Here is a 17,101-nt window from a genome sequence, read left to right on the forward strand (position 1 = left end):
AATTTAAAAAAACAACAGCATTGAACAATATAACAACAACAATAAAGCACCCCCTCCCTACCTGCGGCCACGTTTCCCTCCACGTACCCCTCTGTGTCTTAACCCCCCCCTCACCCGTTTTGGTCCCCGGGCACCGAGACGAGTCTGGCGTATAGCGGGCGATGGCAAGACTTCCTGCCGTGGCGGGGGTGACGGTGGCTCGATTGGCTCTTGGAGGGGAAGACGTAGCTGATGTTACCGCCTTCCGAGTCCGTGTGTGCTGTGCTGGTGGTATGTACGATGGCACCTTGGAGTGCAGTGCCGTGTCCCACCACTATCGCATGCTGCAGGGCATCGACGGAGGCGGTCATCGCAAGCATCTCGCGGATCATCTGCTGCGTATCCTCCGAACTGCAAGCAGATGGCCGGGACATGTCCCTCGTGTATACTACGAACGCCCGGAGGAGCTCGCGACTTATCGCGACACTCTCCATGCACAGTCTGGTCGAGCCCTCGATACGATTGGCCAGAGCTGACCTCGCTGACTCGACCTCCGTGGGGTCGGCATGAGCACTAACATGTGCCTTGGCGTCGCCGTCTGCAAGCCGCTTGGTCTCGCTACCTCTTCTGTCGAAACCGATGTTCTGGCCGCAGGTCGCTCAAATGATTGATCCAGCGGAGTGATGCTACAGACATCCTCCTCTGTTTCCAATACTACTTCCTCCTCCTCCTGCTCCATTGTCTCTACGTCATCTTCATCTTCTTCCTCACCACCCGTGGTGAGGACCACGGTCAAAGTTGTAGGTTGTGGTTGAGGTTCCGGTCGCGCCTCGCTGCGCATGGGTATTGTTGGACCTGCAAAACACAATTGAGCTTATTAGAACGGAAGGGTACACATTCTTGCTCTGCCCTGGCATACGAAGGAGTAGCAGCACTACTACAAGAAATGAGACCAAGAGACGTTACATAATAACGCATCACACGGTAGTACATAGTAAATCCAAGTTGAAATTCAGTGACCCAGAGAGCTGTGGAGGCTGGAGAAAGACCGATAAGGGAGTGAAGGTTTATGGTGAGCGGACAGAGAAGGGGACAGATGGCCTGCTCCTGCTCTTATCTCTTATGTTGTCAACCTGAGAGTAGCACAGAGGCTGCATGGGAATCAGGATAGCTGCATGCATAACATGACATCATTCGTATATTATAATGAAATGACGTTACATTACTTTAACACTGCTTGACGCATTACTCACGTGACACAAGCGAGGGCTCTGCCTCACCACGGGTGGCCGACCGAGTGTGGCTTCCGACCAGTGTCTCAGCGCGTTCCTCCAACTCTGTGAGTATGCTGAGCTGGGCAGGGCCTCCTCCGGTGTGCCTGCGCTCAGCCCGATTCTTCGATAACTTCCTCTGCAAACGTGAAAAGAGTATGGCATAAGCTAATTGACTAGGTCCTATCATGGAAAGACAGCAGTCTGCAACGTTATATGCAAATCGGATTTTTATCCACAATTGATGCATGGTTATAATACAGATCATGTTTAGGATCTAATGCTTGACACACATATCTCTCTCGACTACAATTTCCATTGAAGGGCCCCCAGGGGTGCTGGGAATCAAGATACCCGGTGAACTCGTCAATGACAGGAGCTAAAATGTCCCAAATTGTCCCAGGATAGACAGTGAGCAAGGGCAGCTCTCCCCTAATCCAGGCTGGGTCATTATGTAAGTGACAGCAGCCGGACAGACTTAAAAAGGGCACAGGTTCATAGCCCTGTCCAGATCTTAACAGGGAATATAAGTAAGAATAACAAGTTTAATTTCAATCCTGGAGATTTATAATTATAATTACAATTACAATTTGCATCACTACAATTTAAAATCTATACTTACTCTTGCCAAAGCAACCAAAGTGTTCCAGCACTTCCAGTACTGGTCAGATGCCCTGGCCTCGTGAGACGCAGACGAAACTATGTCGGCGATCTCTCATATTTTTCTGTAGGCCCGGGGTGGAGGTTTCCCACGCCCACCCCGGGTTAATTGGGCCCACCAGGAGTGCACCTCAGTGACTAAGGCCTTGTTCGCCTCGTCAGAAATTGGTTCCCCCCCCCCCCGCCCGCCCCCCCCCCCCTCCACATCTTGCATGCTATTATCAGAATCCGACATTTCAAAAAACTGCTCTTTTATCTCTCTTTCTTTACTCAAACTATTGCTTTCCTCTCCTCTCTCTATTCCCCCTCCCCCTCCCTTTGCCTCCTGGGCATGTGTGGATGACCCCTGACCTCCCGAATCGTGGGAAAACTAGCTTGCAAAAAAACCGCATGCGCAGAAGGCCGTTGCTAGGAAAGCCTTGCCTTCCACTTTGCTGAGGCCTGTTTCGCATAGCTGGGCTATCACCCCCCCCCCCCCCAAAAAAGCCAAAAGTCGCGATCCCAAAATTGGGCGATGTTCCAGCGATCATGAAGGCTGGAACATCGCTAAGGCTGGATCATTCCCCATTTTTTGGGCACTGGGGCCCCAAGTTTCCACACGCGGCAAAACAGGCGCCCCTCCGAGCTGGGCACCCCTTTTTCGCGCCAAAAACGGCGCCTGAAAAAAAACGCGCTATTCTCGAGCGCTTTGCAGCTCGATGTCAGCTTGGCACGGCGCCCAGGGGGCGGAGCCTACCACTCGCGCTGATTTTGTAAGTAGGAGGGGGCGGGTACCATTTAAATGAGTTTTTTTCGTGCCGGCAACCCTGCGCGTGCGCGTTGGAGTGTTCGCGCACGCGCAGTGTGAAGGAAACATTGGCATTCGGCCATTTTTGTAGTTCTTTGTAGCTGTTCAATTTTTAACATTTTTTAATAAAACCACATTGCCCTTCCATGATCAGCACTGAGGCTTCTTGCAGCAGTGAGAAGGCTGCAGGAAGCCTCAGAAGTTGAGGCAGCCGTTTCCCGACGGGCCCGACCGACAGCAGGGGGGCCTCCTCCCCCCCTGCCGTCGGGAATGGCTGCCTCAACTTCTGAGGCTTCCTGCAGCCTTCTCACTGCCTTCCCCCCCCCCCCACCTGCCGTCGGGAACGGCTGCCTCCTCACTGGCTCCTTCCCCCCTGCTGCCGTCGGGAACGGCTGCCTCCTCCCTGCCTCCCTCCCACTGCCGTCGGGAACGGCTGCCTCAACTTGAGGCTTCCTGCAGCCTTCTCCCTGCCTGAAGCACTTTCACACAGGTAGGAACATGGTTTATTTAATCTTTTCTTTGCTTATAAGTTTTTATTCAGGTTGGAATTATTTGTAATATTCGTATAAGTATAACTAAGGATTTATTGTAGAATGTAATGACTTCCCTCCCCCCACCCCCCCACCTCGTTCCGGATGCCTAATTTGTAACCTGCGCCTGATTTTTTAATGTGTAGACAAGGTTTTTTCAGGCCTACAAAAATCTTCACTTGCTCCATTCTAAGTTAGTTTGGAGTACGTTTTCATTGTGGAAACTTTCAAATCAGGCGTCAGTGGCCGGACACGCCCCCTTTTGAAGAAAAAATTCTGTTCAAAAGTGAAATTGTTCCACATGACGAGAACTGCAGAAAACTTAAATGTGGAGAATTGCGATTTCTAAGATACTCCATTCTCCACCGGTTGCTCCTAAAAATCAGGAGCAAATCATGTGGAAACTTGGGGCCCAGAGATCTAAGTGGAAAGTCGAGCCCCTGGAGTACTCTGCACATCTTTGGTCTCTGTACCTAAGAGAGGATATACTTGCCTTCGCGGGGGTGCAACAAAGGTTCGCTAGATTGATTCCTGGGATGAGAGGGTTGTCCTATGAGGAGAGATTAAAGTGTGCCTATATTCTCTGGAGTTTAGAAGAATGAGAGATGATCTAATTGAAACATACAAGATTCTGCGAGGGCTTGATAGGATAGATGCTGAGAGGTTGTTTCCCCTGGGTGGAATGTCTAGAACTAGAGCACAGTCTCAAGATAAGGGATCGGCCATTTAGGACTGAGATGAGGAGAAATTTTTTAACTCAGCAGGTTGTGACTCTTTGGAATCCTCTACCCCAGATGACTGGATTCTCAATCGTTGAATATATTCAAGGATGCCATTGATAGATTTTTGGACTCTGGAGGGAATCAAGGGATATGGGGATCAGGTGGGAAATTGGAGTTTAGGTCGAAGATCAGCCCTGATCTTACTGAATGGCGGAGCATACTTGAGGGTCTGTATGGTCTACTCCTGGTCCTATTTCTTCTATTCTGATTTGTCCTGCGATTACCTGGACATTGCTGATGAATTGCTTATTGTTAACTGGTGAAAGCAACTTCCATTTGATCATCTTTCATCCAAGTGCCCTTTTTGAAAAACGCGCAAGTGTTTTGCTTAAACACACATTAAAAGTAACTTTCCAAATTTTTTCTGTGAACATGAGGTCATGTGATTATCAAACGTGATGAAGGGTATGTAAATTAAAATCTTTTATAAAAATAAAATGCTCCGTGCCTTACATTTTAGCAAGCAGATTGCTTAGCTCATGCTTTGTTTAAGTCTTTTAACACTAACGATGTTCCTGGAAACTTGGATGTGTTGTATGCAGTTCCTACTGGAACCCTATATCCCCGCGAGCACCACTGTTACTGCAGTGACAAAACCATTAAGTTGTGTATAATGCTATCTTAGTAAAAGGGAGATAAAGCTTAGTTATGATCTTTATCAGAAAGAAAATGACCAATTATTGGTCCTTTCTGAAATCTACAGTTTTGAGAGTATATTTTGTTCACAGTATTAGCCAAAGTTTCATTGTTTTATATTAGAATTGTGTTGGTGTAGTTTTGTTTCAGTAGCGTTGCTAAGCTGCCCTGTTTATGAACCACAGTTTGTTTCGTCTTCCAGGAGCTGACTGCAGCAGTGGAACAAGATTTGGACAGAGCAGAATATTACTGCCAAAGAGCCTACGCACATACATTGCTTCAGAATTACAAAGGCAAGTTTAACAGTACAGGTTGAACCTCCTTATCTGGAACTCCCTTGTCCGGAACCATTCCCGGCCACCAGGTGGCACACAAGCAGAACTCTGACATGACCAAATTGAAATCCTTCCTCGCTGCCGAATCCCACAATCGCTGGCCTGACTCTGCGATCCACCGCCCCCCCCACACGCACGATCTCTCTGCCGCACTCCTAGCCCCAAGCCAGCCAGCACCGATATCCCCTTGCTCAGTACCTGTACCATCCAATTTAACATGACCACCCCTCGTCCAGAAAAATCACTTATCCAGAACAGACCAGGTCCCGAGGGTTCTGGATAAGGGAGATTCAACCTGTATCGCGAAGATAATGACTATCCTCACTTTGGATTGTCAGCAGAGATGATCTTTAGAAAAAAAAATGGAGAAACAATTTGCACTTGCCCCAGGCTGTGTGTTTGCAACTTGACCCCATCTGACTCTCCAATTGATGAAGTTAGGCTCAGAAATCCGACTTCATTAACATGGATGCCCTTGGCCTATGCCTATTGGAGGGTCAGGCCCTCCACCCTTTTTCTGTGGAAGCCCCAGAATTCTAGGGCAACGTAAAGTGGGCAGAGACATATCGTGGGATTCTGACTTTTTTTTCCTGTGTTTTGCATACCTCCGGACCAAACGGGAAAATTGGCCCTTTCATTTTCTTTGCATGCAATAAAAACAACTAGTAAGCCTAATGTCGGTAGGGGAAACTTCTGCAGACCATATTCCGGGAGAAAATTAATTGTCACTTGGAAGAACATGGGCTAATAAATGACAGCCAACATTGATTTATTAAAGACAAATTGTGTCTGACAAGCTTAATTAAGTTCTTAGATGAAATAATGGTGTGGATTGGTGAAGGTCAGCTTAAGGTAAGTGCGCATTTTCTGTCCTTTTTACAGTGGTTTGCCTGCGGGAAGACCTCGAGAGGAAGTTCTGGGCCATGATGTGCTGAATGGTGTCCTGTGCTCTTAGGATTTTATAAAAAAAACAAAAAATGGTGTGTTTTGTTGCCTCATTTGATTGTTTTCTAATGTGGCAATTGATATCTGGTTGTTTCAGGAGTGGCCATATTATTTGACTAGGTAATAAACAAGATTTTTTTTTAAGTGTTTGTGGCAATCCAAAATAAGATAGTTTCTTATTTCTCCTAACAATAACCTGATTACTCCAATGGGGGCATTCTGTTTCATTAAAGCATACCATTTTGAAAACATGGATAGGGGAGGAGACACACATTTCTCCTTAGCCTCAAAGTAGAGACTCAAATTTATTATCTAAAAGCACAATCTGCTGATAACAGTTGTGTGGTTTGTGGGCGGAGGCTCTAGTTTTTGGATAGTACGAAAACATTCTTATGGCAGTGCATATACTTGAGTTGGAAAACACTTACCCTTTGTTTTAATGTGTACCTTTTTAGCATTTGTATTATGAGAATTCTTTTATATTAAGGTATTAAATTTGCTATGTATTATGTATAGTGCTTGTTTGAGCATCATCATTCTGTTGTGCCTCTAGGTCAAAGGGTGGGCAATTAATTAGGCTGGAAGGCCACTGAAGTTTTGGTGAGCTGTTGAGGGCCACACACACACTGAATTGTGTTAATAGCTACCATTAAAAATTTGTTATGGCATTAATTGTATAAAGAACCCTTCATGTCATTTCCACACTTAACATGTTAATAAGTGTTATTTTTATTAACAAACATAAGACAGGTTTACCCAAAACTTATATTAGCTATTGACATTGTTATGGCATAATTAAAACTGTAAAACTGGTTACTCAAGAACTGATATAAAATTTTGTAAAAGTAAGAAAAACTTTAATCGGTTACAATAAGTTATTTTAACAATTTATCTAAAACAAATCATATACTAACAATCAAACATCTACTATAAAATATTTAAATTTTATTTAAAATAATTTTGTACTGATTTTTTTTTAGCGATTGCATAACGGCTCAAAATATAGTCTTATATTTGTATATTGAAAATTGGGTTAAAGAAATTCAAAGAAACTCACTCAATGGCAGCACTAACATAGTCACCTCAAAATCAACAAACCCTAGAGATCCAAATCGCTATAGCAAATACATAGCAAATTTAATACCTTAATTAATATAACTCTCATAATCAAACAGTTTATAAAATATTGTATGTACACCAAAGTATTGCAGTGCTACAAAAGAGATGCTAGAGATCAGCTTTTGCATCCCCTTCTATCAAAGGTATTGGGATCCAGTTCTGTTGCCCTCTGATTCATTACCCAAGTTGCTACTCTTCGCGAGGTTTGACAGGAATCACTGCTGAGCCAATTCCTGTACGTATACGCCGCGCACAACGTGCACCACATCGCAATTGAAAGCGAGTGCCTCAGCTAATTTTTCCTTGGTCAAGGGAACCGGGACTGACTAGTAGTGCCACCCCGCCCCCCCCCTCCCAAACAACACGGCTCTTTTTCACTCTTTTACACCTGCCCCCACCTTGTCTGCCCTACCCTTGACTTCCTCCTCCACAAGCTGCCACCAGAAAAAAACCAGGAGGGAGAAAACATTGCTGTAGGCACAGCGACTGGCAAGTCTTTTTCTTTTCACCTTTCCTCCCCCTTCCAAGGCCACTTGTATATTATCGGAGTAGACAGTGCTGGTCCGGTCCTGTTCGCCGCACCGCGAGGAGTCGAAAAGCAGTTGGCTGCCGATTTAGAGAAGACCAGGACCCCAAGGCCACTGACACCGATGCTCTTCCCCGCCCACTCCAGACTACTGATCCCGGTGAAAATGGCAAAGAACTGCCTCGGCGGCAGTTGGGAGCAGCGTCGAGGAGGTCCTTTGGTGAGGCCTATAAAAGGCACAGCAGGGAGTCCGGGGCCCAGCGTCGGGAGCAGCGTCGAGGAGGTCCGTTGGTGAGGCCTATAAAAGGCACAGCAGGGAGTCCGGGGCCCAGCGTCGGGAGCAGCGTCGAGGAGGTCCGTTGGTGAGGCCTATAAAAGGCACAGCAGGGAGTCCGGGGCCCAGCTTCGGGAGCAGTGTCGAGGAGGTCCGTTGGTGAAGCCTATAAAAGGCACAGCAGGGAGTCCGGGGCCCAGCATCAGAAGCAGCGTCGAGGAGGTCCGTTGGTGAGTCCTATAAAAGGCGTACTTGTGCAGCTACAGGGAGAAGGCAAAAAAGAAGTAGAAAGAAACAAAAAGGTGACGTCACAGCCAAGGGGGTAAGTGATTGGCTGGTGATTGGTGAGCAGTTTTTCTTTTTTCTCTTCTATAACAGTGAGTAAACTTTAGCATTGTTGTTGCCTATCTAAGGGTTAAGTCATGGCAGGAGAGCTCGGTCACGTGTCATGCTCCTCCTGTACCATGTGGGAACTCAGGGACGACTCCAGTGTCCCTAACGACTACATGTGCGGGAAGTGTATCCGCTTCCAGCTCCTGACAGACCGCGTTGCGGAGTTGCAGCTGAGGGTGGATTTACTCTGGAGCATCCACGATGCTGAGAATGACGTGAATAGCACGTTTAGTGAGTTGGTCATACCGCAGGTGAAAGGTCCACAGCCAGCAAGGGAATGGAAGACCAGCAGGAAAAGCAGTGCAAGGTAGGTAGTGCAGGGGTCCCCTGCGGTCATCCCCCTGCAAAACAGATACACCGTTTTGAGTACTGTTGAGGGGGATGACTCATCAGGGGAGGGCAGCAGCAGCCAAGTTCATGGCACCGTGGCTGGATCTGCTGCACAGGAGGGCAGGAAAAAGAGTGGGAGAGCGATAGTAATAGAGGATTCGATTGTAAGGGGAATAGATAGGCATTTCTGCGGTCGCAACCGAGACTCCAGGATGGTATGTTGCCTCCCTGGTGCAAGGGTCAAGGATGTGCAGGACATTCTGAAAAGGGAGGGTGAACAGCCAGTTGTCGTGGTGCACATTGGTACCAACGATATAGGTAAAAAAAGGGATGAGGTCCTACGAGATGAATTTAAGGAGCTAGGAGCTAAATTAAAACGTAGGACCTCAAAAGTAGTAATCTCAGGATTGCTACCAGTACCACGTGCTAGTCAGAGTAGGAATCGCAGGATAGCTCAGATGAATACGTGGCTTGAGCAGTGGTGCAGCAGGGAGGGATTCAAATTCCTGGGGCATTGGAACCAGTTCTGGGGGAGGTGGGACCAGTCCAAACCGGACGGTCTGCACCGAGGCAGGACCGGAACCAATGTCCAAGGGGGAGTGTTTGCTAGTGCTGTTGGGGAGGAGTTAAACTAATATGGCAGGGGGATGGGAACCAATGCAGGGAGACGGAGGGAAACAAAAAGGAGACAAAAGCAAAAGACAGAAAGGAGATGAGTAAAAGTGGAGGACAGAGAAACCCAAGGCAAAAAACAAAAAGGGCCACTGAATGTAAAGGGGCTGAAGGAGGGGTCAAAACTAAAAATCATGGATTAAAAACTAGTATTAAAACACTCTACCTAAACGCACGCAGCATTCGAAATAAAGTAAATGAGTTGACGGCACAAATCATTACAAATGGGTATGATTTGGTGGCCATTTCAGAAACGTGGTTGCAGGGTGGCTAAGACTGGGAATTAAACATACAGGGGTATCTGACGATTCGGAAAGATAGACAAGAAGGGAAAGGAGGTGGGGTAGCTCTGTTACTAAAGGACGATATCAGGGCAGTTGTGAGAGACGATATTGGCTCTTAATGAACAAAATGTTGAATCATTGTGGGTGGAGATTAGAGATAGCAAGGGGAAAAAGTCACTGGTGGGCGTAGTTTATAGGCCCCCAAATAATAACTTCACGGTGGGGCGGACAATAATCAAGGGAATAATGGAGGCATGTGAAAAAGGAACGGCAGTAATCATGGGGGATTTTAACCTACATATCGATTGGTCAACTCAAATCGCACGGGGTAGCCTGGAGGAGGAATTCATAGAATGCATACGGGATTGTTTCTTAGAACAGTATGTTACAGAACCTACAAGGGAGCAAGCTATCTTAGATCTGGTCCTGTGTAATGAGACAGGAATAATAAACGATCTCCTAGTAAAAGATCCTCTAGGAATGAGTGATCACAGTATGGTTGAATTTGTAATACAGATTGAGGGTGAGGAAGTAGTGCCTCAAATGAGCATACTATGCTTAAACAAAGGGGACTTGTGGGATGAAGGCAGAGTTGGCTAAAGCAGACTGGAAACATAGACTAAACGGTGGCACAATTGAGGAACAGTGGAGGACTTTTGAGGAGCTCTTTCATAGTGCTCAACAAAAATATATTCCAATGAAAAAGAAGGGCGGTAAGAGAAGGGATAACTAGCCGTGGATAACCAGGGAAATTAAGGAGAGTATCAATATAAAAACCAATGCGTATAAGGTGGCCAAGGTTAGTGGGGCAAATAGAAGATTGGGAAAATTTTAAACGACAGCAAAGAATGACTAAGAAAGCAATAAAGAAAGGAAAGATAGATTACGAAGGTAAACTTGCGCAAAACATAAAAACGGGTAGTAAAAGCTTTTACAGATATATAAAACGAAAAAGAGTGACTAAAGTAAATGTTGGTCCCTTAGAAGATGAGAAGGGGGATTTAATAATGGGAAATGTGGAAATGGCTGAGACCTTAAACAATTATTTTGCTTCGGTCTTCACAGTGGAAGACACAGAAACCATGCCAGAAATTACTGGTCACAGGAATGTGGGAAGGGAGGACCTGGAGACAATCACTATCACTCGGAGGGCAGTGCTTGACAGGCTAATGGGACTCAAGGTAGACAAGTTCCCTGGTCCTGATGAAATGCATCCCAGGGTATTAAAAGAGATGGCGGAAGTTATAGCAGATACATTCGTTATAATCTACCAAAATTCTCTGGACTCTGGGAGGTACCAGCGGATTGGAAAGCAGCTAATGTAACGCCTCTGTTCAAAAAAGGGGGCAGACAAAAGGCAGGTAACTATAGGCCGGTTAGTTTAACATCTGTAGTGGGGAAAATGCTTGAAACTATCATTAAGGAAGAAATAGCGGGACATCTAGATAGGAATAGAGCAGACGAGCATGGATTCATGAAGGGGAAATCATGTTTAACTAATTTACTGGAATTCTTTGAGGATATAACGAGCATGGTGGATAGAGGTGTACCGATGGATGTGGTATATTTAGATTTTCAAAAGGCATTCGATAAGGTGCCACACAAAAGGTTACTGCAGAAGATAGAGGTATGCGGAGTCAGAGGAAATGTATTAGCATGGATAGAGAATTGGCTGGCGAACAGGAAGCAGAGAGTCGGGATAAATGGGTCCTTTTCGGGTTGGAAATTGGTGGTTAGTGGTGTGCCACAGGGATCGGTGCTGGGACCACAACTGTTTACAGTATACATAGATAACCTGGAAGAGGGGACAGAGTGTAGTGTAACAAAATTTGCAGATGACACAAAGATTAGTGGGAAAGCGGGTTGTGTAGAGGACACAGAGGCTGCAAAGAGATTTACATAGGTTAAGCGAATGGGCTAAGGTTTGGCAGATGGAATACAATGTTGGAAAGTGTGAGGTCATCCACCTTGGGGGGGGAAAAAAACAAAAAAAGAGAATACTATTTGAATGGGGAGAAATTACAACATGCTGCGGTGCAGAGGGACCTGGGGGTCCTTGTGCATGAATCCCAAAAGGTTAGTTTGCAGGTGCAGCAGGTAATCAGGAAGGCGAATGGAATGTTGGCCTTCATTGCGAGAGGGATGGAGTACAAAAGCAGGGAGATCCTTCTGCAACTGTATAGGGTATTGGTGAGGCCGCACCTGGAGTACTGCGTGCAGTTTTGGTCGCCTTACTTCAGGAAGGCTATACTGGCTTTGGAGGGGGTACAGAGACGATTCACTAGGTTGATTCCGGAGATGAGGGAGTTACCTTATGATAGATTGAGTCGACTGCGTCTTTACTCGTTGGAGTTCAGAAGGATGAGAGGTGATCTTATAGAAACATTTAAAATAATGAAAGGGATAGACAAGACAGAGGCAGAGAGGTTGTTTCCACTGGTCGGGGAGACTAGAACTAGGGGGCACAGCCTCAAAATACGGGGAGCAAATTTAAAACCGAGTTGAGAAGGAATTTCTTCTCCCAGAGGGTTGTGAATCTGTGGAATTCTCTGCCCAAGGAAGCAGTTGAGGCTAGCTCATTGAATGTATTCAATTCACAGATAGATAGATTTTTAACCAATAAGGGAATTAAGGGTTCTGGGGAGCGGGCGGGTAAGTGGAGCTGAGTCCACGTCCAGGTCAGCCATGATCTTGTTGAATGGCGGAGCAGGCTCAAGGGGCTAGATGGCCTACTCCTATTCCTAATTCTTATGTTATTGTTGTCGATTTCCACCAAATCCAGCTGAGACTGTGCACAAATTTCAAAACTGGACTGGTCTCCTGGTTGTTCTCCCGGAAAAGAATGAAATGTGCCGATCCCAGAAGGAGACTGACTCCGGTCAGAGGGGCAGATCATGCGAAGATTTATTAAAACAGTCTGAAGATCATGGCACCAGCATGAATAAAGGGACACAGTGATTTTCCCGCCCGGCCCTCGGGTTTGAATGTCTGATAATCAAAACAAAAACATGCACGGTAATCACCTCAAACACATGAACTTGCCCAACACATGTTGCAAATGGAGTCCAACAGTGCACACCTACAGTCTTTGTATCTGAGACCATTCCAATAGTCTCACAGTGGGGGACTTCTGATGGCAAAATGAACTCGTGTCCTGCGAGACTACTAACTCGCGGGCCCCTAGAGGGCCGCAGACTCCAGGTTCAGGATGCATGTGTCCCAGCAGCAGATAATCACAGGAGACATGGCAAAGATGAAGACAGCAGAAGCAAAAATCATGGGGTTTTGCTGTTGAGTTCGGGAATCAGTTGGTGGGGTGGATCAAATCCATTGGCCGTATTTTGCTCGCCATTGCTCTAGGTACTACCTCAATAGGAATTGTCCATTATAAAGCTAGCTTTTTACATGTTACGCCTGCACTTTTGCACTTCTACTTCATGGACCTTTATTAACTCCTGAAGCTGCCGCTGCCCATACTTATGGACATCATAATTCATGTGGCCTGGCAGTTCAAGGACACTGCCATAATTCCTAACTTTCCTCTTCGATAATAGTGAATTTGGAACAACTATTTACCATTTTCTTTCCTTGCTTTATTTTCCTTATTTCTGTGCACAATTAATTGAACTTTTCTGAGAGTATTTCTCTCTTGGCTCTATTCTGCTGGCTGTTCCTACTAGCACACCACATGACCTGTTTTTCTTCCTCAGCCTCTGCTAAAATGCTTGTCTTGCCATGGTTTACTTGCTATAAACTTGTCTGACTTTTTCTGGTTGGAGTCTTGCATTGTCTGGCAAGTTTGTCTGAGTCTAATTCTCCAGGCTGTTTCTGCTGCTCATCCTCCACTTTGTCGGACCCAAAGTTTTCCCTTCAGGAGCTCCTGCACACTGAGTGGGTGGCTGAATGGTTATTGTCTGGATATTTTGTTCGGCCAGATGATCTGGCTTTTCTGTTTGTTGGTTTTGTCCGCTGTTCAGTGCTTTATTAGCCTGTGAGCTCTTGCACCTGCTTCCCTTTTGCTCGTCTTTTGGGTTTACAGTTGGCATTTGGTAGCTTAATAAACATACAATTTCCAACCTGCACTGTTTTTGGTGGGAAGGTGGCATATCTCTTGCCTATTTTCCTTGTCCAAGTTTTATGTGGGCAATGCCATGAGATTCAATAGTTGTACCCAGTAAAATCTGATTGTATTAAAACCAGGGGAAAGTACTTTGGTGATATGTCAGGGTGATTACAGTGCAGTCCATCCTTTGCTATTTGAGAGATACTGTCTGGTTTGTTTTGTAACCGAGAATAGTTATTTAAAAATTATAATGTTCCTGCTAATCTCTTTGAAGTCTTTGGTCAGTCTGGTTAATAGTGAGATTGTGCTGCACATTGGGCAACATTTGATTGCATTTGATGTCACAATGCACTCACCTCACATTTTAAAATACCAAGTGGATATATTAAGGACTACTAAGACAAATTCTTAAAATATAGGAATGTTAAAAGGGCTGTTGCCAAACAAAATAAATAGACATACAAAGGCAGTACAGGTTGAACCTCTCAAATCCGGCACTCTTTGGTCCAGCAACCTCTCTGATCCGGCATCATTCTCAGCCGGGGATGCATGCGCAGAACATGGCCAGGTCGTTGATAGCAGCTTTGTCAGCAGTACTTGGTAAGGTCAGTTGGCACACTGCAAGAACATTATATGCCAAACACTAACAAGAAAAAATGTTTTTGTTAAAACAATAGAACTGAGGCCCAGGAGGGTTAACAGTATGGATTGAGTCAATGCTGTGCACATGCACAATTCAATGGAGTAAAACCTCGCCAACAGCATAAGCCATACTGACCAGCTTCGGATGAATCGGGACTAAATGCTATGCAGCAGCCTTCTGCGCAGCGCATGTGCAAATCCAGCTTCGGAGTCGGGACGCCATCTTGTCAGGCAACGTTCAACAAAGCAGTGCGGCGAAGGAGTGTGGCAGGAGATTTGGAGTCAGAGCGAGGCAGTCGGGCACGAGCACTGTCATCAGGACCCAGTAAGACGAGGGTCGGCGTGACCTCCCATGGGCCGACAAATTCTTTGGACCGGCACAGGCCAGGTCTCGAGGGTGCTGGATTAGAGAGGTTCAACCTGTACTTGGAGCACAATTTTTCAATTCTTATCCCTAGTATCTAAATTACATATTAGTAAAATTGCTCTTTGAATAAATGGGCTGGGGTTACTAGGTGAAGTAGAAATAGAAAGAATGCTTTTAACATGATTAAAAATTGCCCATGTTGTTTTTGTAGATGTTGTTGAAGATGCCAGCAAAGCCCTTGAGTTGAAACCAAATTGTGCTTTAGCATATCTACGAAAAGGGTGAGTATGTTCGTGTGTATATATGTAATTTATTTCTATCGCCTTCTAATGGCTTAGTGTTCAGGTGCAGTAAGCCATTAACCTATGAACTGTGTGGTGATTTAAAAATATAAAGACAATGTAACATTGGCCCTTCCATACTTGAGATTGACTTTCCCAAGTGCACATGAGATTTGAATATCAGTAAATTTAAACAAAGAATAGAGGATGGGAATGATTGTGAGGAATTGCTTGAGAAAGAAATTGCCCTTGTGAGTCGAGCATGTCGGTATGAATCTGAAGAATCATTGGGAACAAATAGGCAAAGCATAGAAAATAGTGAGCTGAGCAAAAAGCTAAAGCTTATTGGAAAAGTACAAGACATGGGAACAGTGCTGCAAGCACACGAATTACTATGTATTCAACATAATATTTTGCCTTGTTGTAATCTTTATAAACTGAAACGTAGTTTGTTTTAAAATTGTTACTGATACACTTCAAACATTCAGAAAACTAACCATCTTTAATGTCTGATCTGAGGAGCAGAAAGGCAGATTCTTGTGGCATAGTGTCACAGCAACTATATGGTAGTTGTCAATTGGATACAGTAATGTCCGGACAGCATACTTTGAGAGGTTCTATCAAGACTTGATTAATTGTGTGCCTTTAAAAAGATGTGGCCTTTCTTCCAATTTGACAGTCGTCAATCATTTAAAGCTTGTATGACCTGATATGCCAACGTGACCACTACTCTTTCAAATCGGCAACTTTTGCGTAAGAAGCATATGGAACAAGTTTGTAGAATTGGAAGAATACTCGGAAAAGGTGGGGAAGAAATGGCCGGGTATCACTGTATTCTCTAGATGATGCACAAAAAGAAAAATACTGTGAATAATTCAAGGAGAACTATGAGGGGTCAAACTTTCCTGACACCACGAGGCATTTAAGCAAGTTTCACGAGATCTTGGTTACCTACAACACACCACCAGGCAAATCTAACTAATCCACAAATCACTGAAATGCCCTATTGTTATCCTTGTTCAGGAATTTCAACTGCTTAAGTGACTGTAGCTTCAAGAAATAGTTCTTGCCTTTGAACCTGACTTTTTGGGCCCAAGTTTCGAGCCGCGCCTAGAACGGCGCAGCCCCACCTGGACGTCCGTTTTTCGCGCCACAAAGTGCGCCTAAAAAAACCCTCCAGATTCTCCACCTCCCTGCAGGTCCTCTGGCCCTCGGCGCAGCGCAACAGGAGCTGCAGGGGGCGGAGCCAGGTCCCTACGCCGGAAACAGTGCCGGGACCTCTGCACATGCGCGCTATAGTGGGAGCGCAAGTGCAGTAGCTCCAGGCGCCCGAAACTGTGTGGGAGGGGCCCGAAGCACGCATCCCCTAGCCCTGGCCGAATGGCCTCACTGGGGCTGCGTGAATAAGGCTCCTCCCACGGCCAGCTCCTGCTTCCTCCCGACCCGACTCGACTCCCGCTTCCCGCCTCCGGAACAGACCCGACGCCCGCTCCCCCGCCCCCGCACCCGGACCGGACCCGACACCCGCCCCCAACCCCCCACCCCCCCCCCCCCCCGGACCGGACACGATACCCGCTCCCCCCGCCCCCGGACTGGATCCGACCTGACCTCCCTCCCCCCGACCTGACCTCCCTCTCCCTCCCTCCCTCCCCCCCGACCCGTACCGAACCGACCTCCCTCCCACCACCCCCCCGACCCGACCCAACGCCACCTACCTATAAATCTGGTGCTGGGGACGGGCTCTGCCCGAAGTCTCGGGCCCAGCCCGTTCAGCCTCCCTCCCCCCGTCCCTCCCCCTTCTCCCCCCGTCCCTCCCCCTTCTCCCCCCGTCCCTCCCCCTTCTCCCCCCGTCCCTCCCCCTTCTCCCCCCGTCCCTCCCCCTTCTCCCCCCGTCCCTCCCCCTTCTCCCCCCGTCCCTCCCCCTTCTCCCCCCTTCTCCCCCCGTCCCTCCCCCTTCTCCCCCCCGTCCCTCCCCCTTCTCCCCCCCGTCCCTCCCCCTTCTCCCCCCCGTCCCTCCCCCTTCTCCCCCCGTCCCTCCCCCTTCTCCCCCCCCCCCCGTCCCTCCCCCTTCTCCCCCCCCCCCCCCCGTCCCTCCCCCTTCTCCCCCCCCCCCGTCCCTCCCCCTTCTCCCCCCGTCCCTCCCCCTTCTCCCCCCGTCCCTCCCCCTTCTCCCCCCGTCCCTCCCCCTTCTCCCCCCCGTCCCTCCCCCTTCTCCCCCCCGTCCC

At 47.0% G+C, this 17,101-nt stretch overlaps 1 protein-coding gene across 1 annotated transcript in view; it reads left to right on the plus strand.

Moving 5' to 3' along the window:
• sugt1 (SGT1 homolog, MIS12 kinetochore complex assembly cochaperone) overlaps window positions 1–17,101 on the plus strand; it is a 222,717-nt gene that overhangs the window by 18,950 nt on the left and 186,666 nt on the right. Inside the window, exons 3-4 of the mRNA XM_070891874.1 lie at window positions 4,848–4,938; window positions 14,807–14,876. Of these exons, the coding sequence (XP_070747975.1) occupies window positions 4,848–4,938; window positions 14,807–14,876 (161 nt within the window). The remainder of the gene's footprint in view (window positions 1–4,847; window positions 4,939–14,806; window positions 14,877–17,101) is intronic.

The sequence above is a fragment of the Pristiophorus japonicus genome, chromosome 10 (assembly GCF_044704955.1).
Source record: "Pristiophorus japonicus isolate sPriJap1 chromosome 10, sPriJap1.hap1, whole genome shotgun sequence".
NCBI classification, from domain to species: Eukaryota; Metazoa; Chordata; class Chondrichthyes; family Pristiophoridae; genus Pristiophorus; species Pristiophorus japonicus.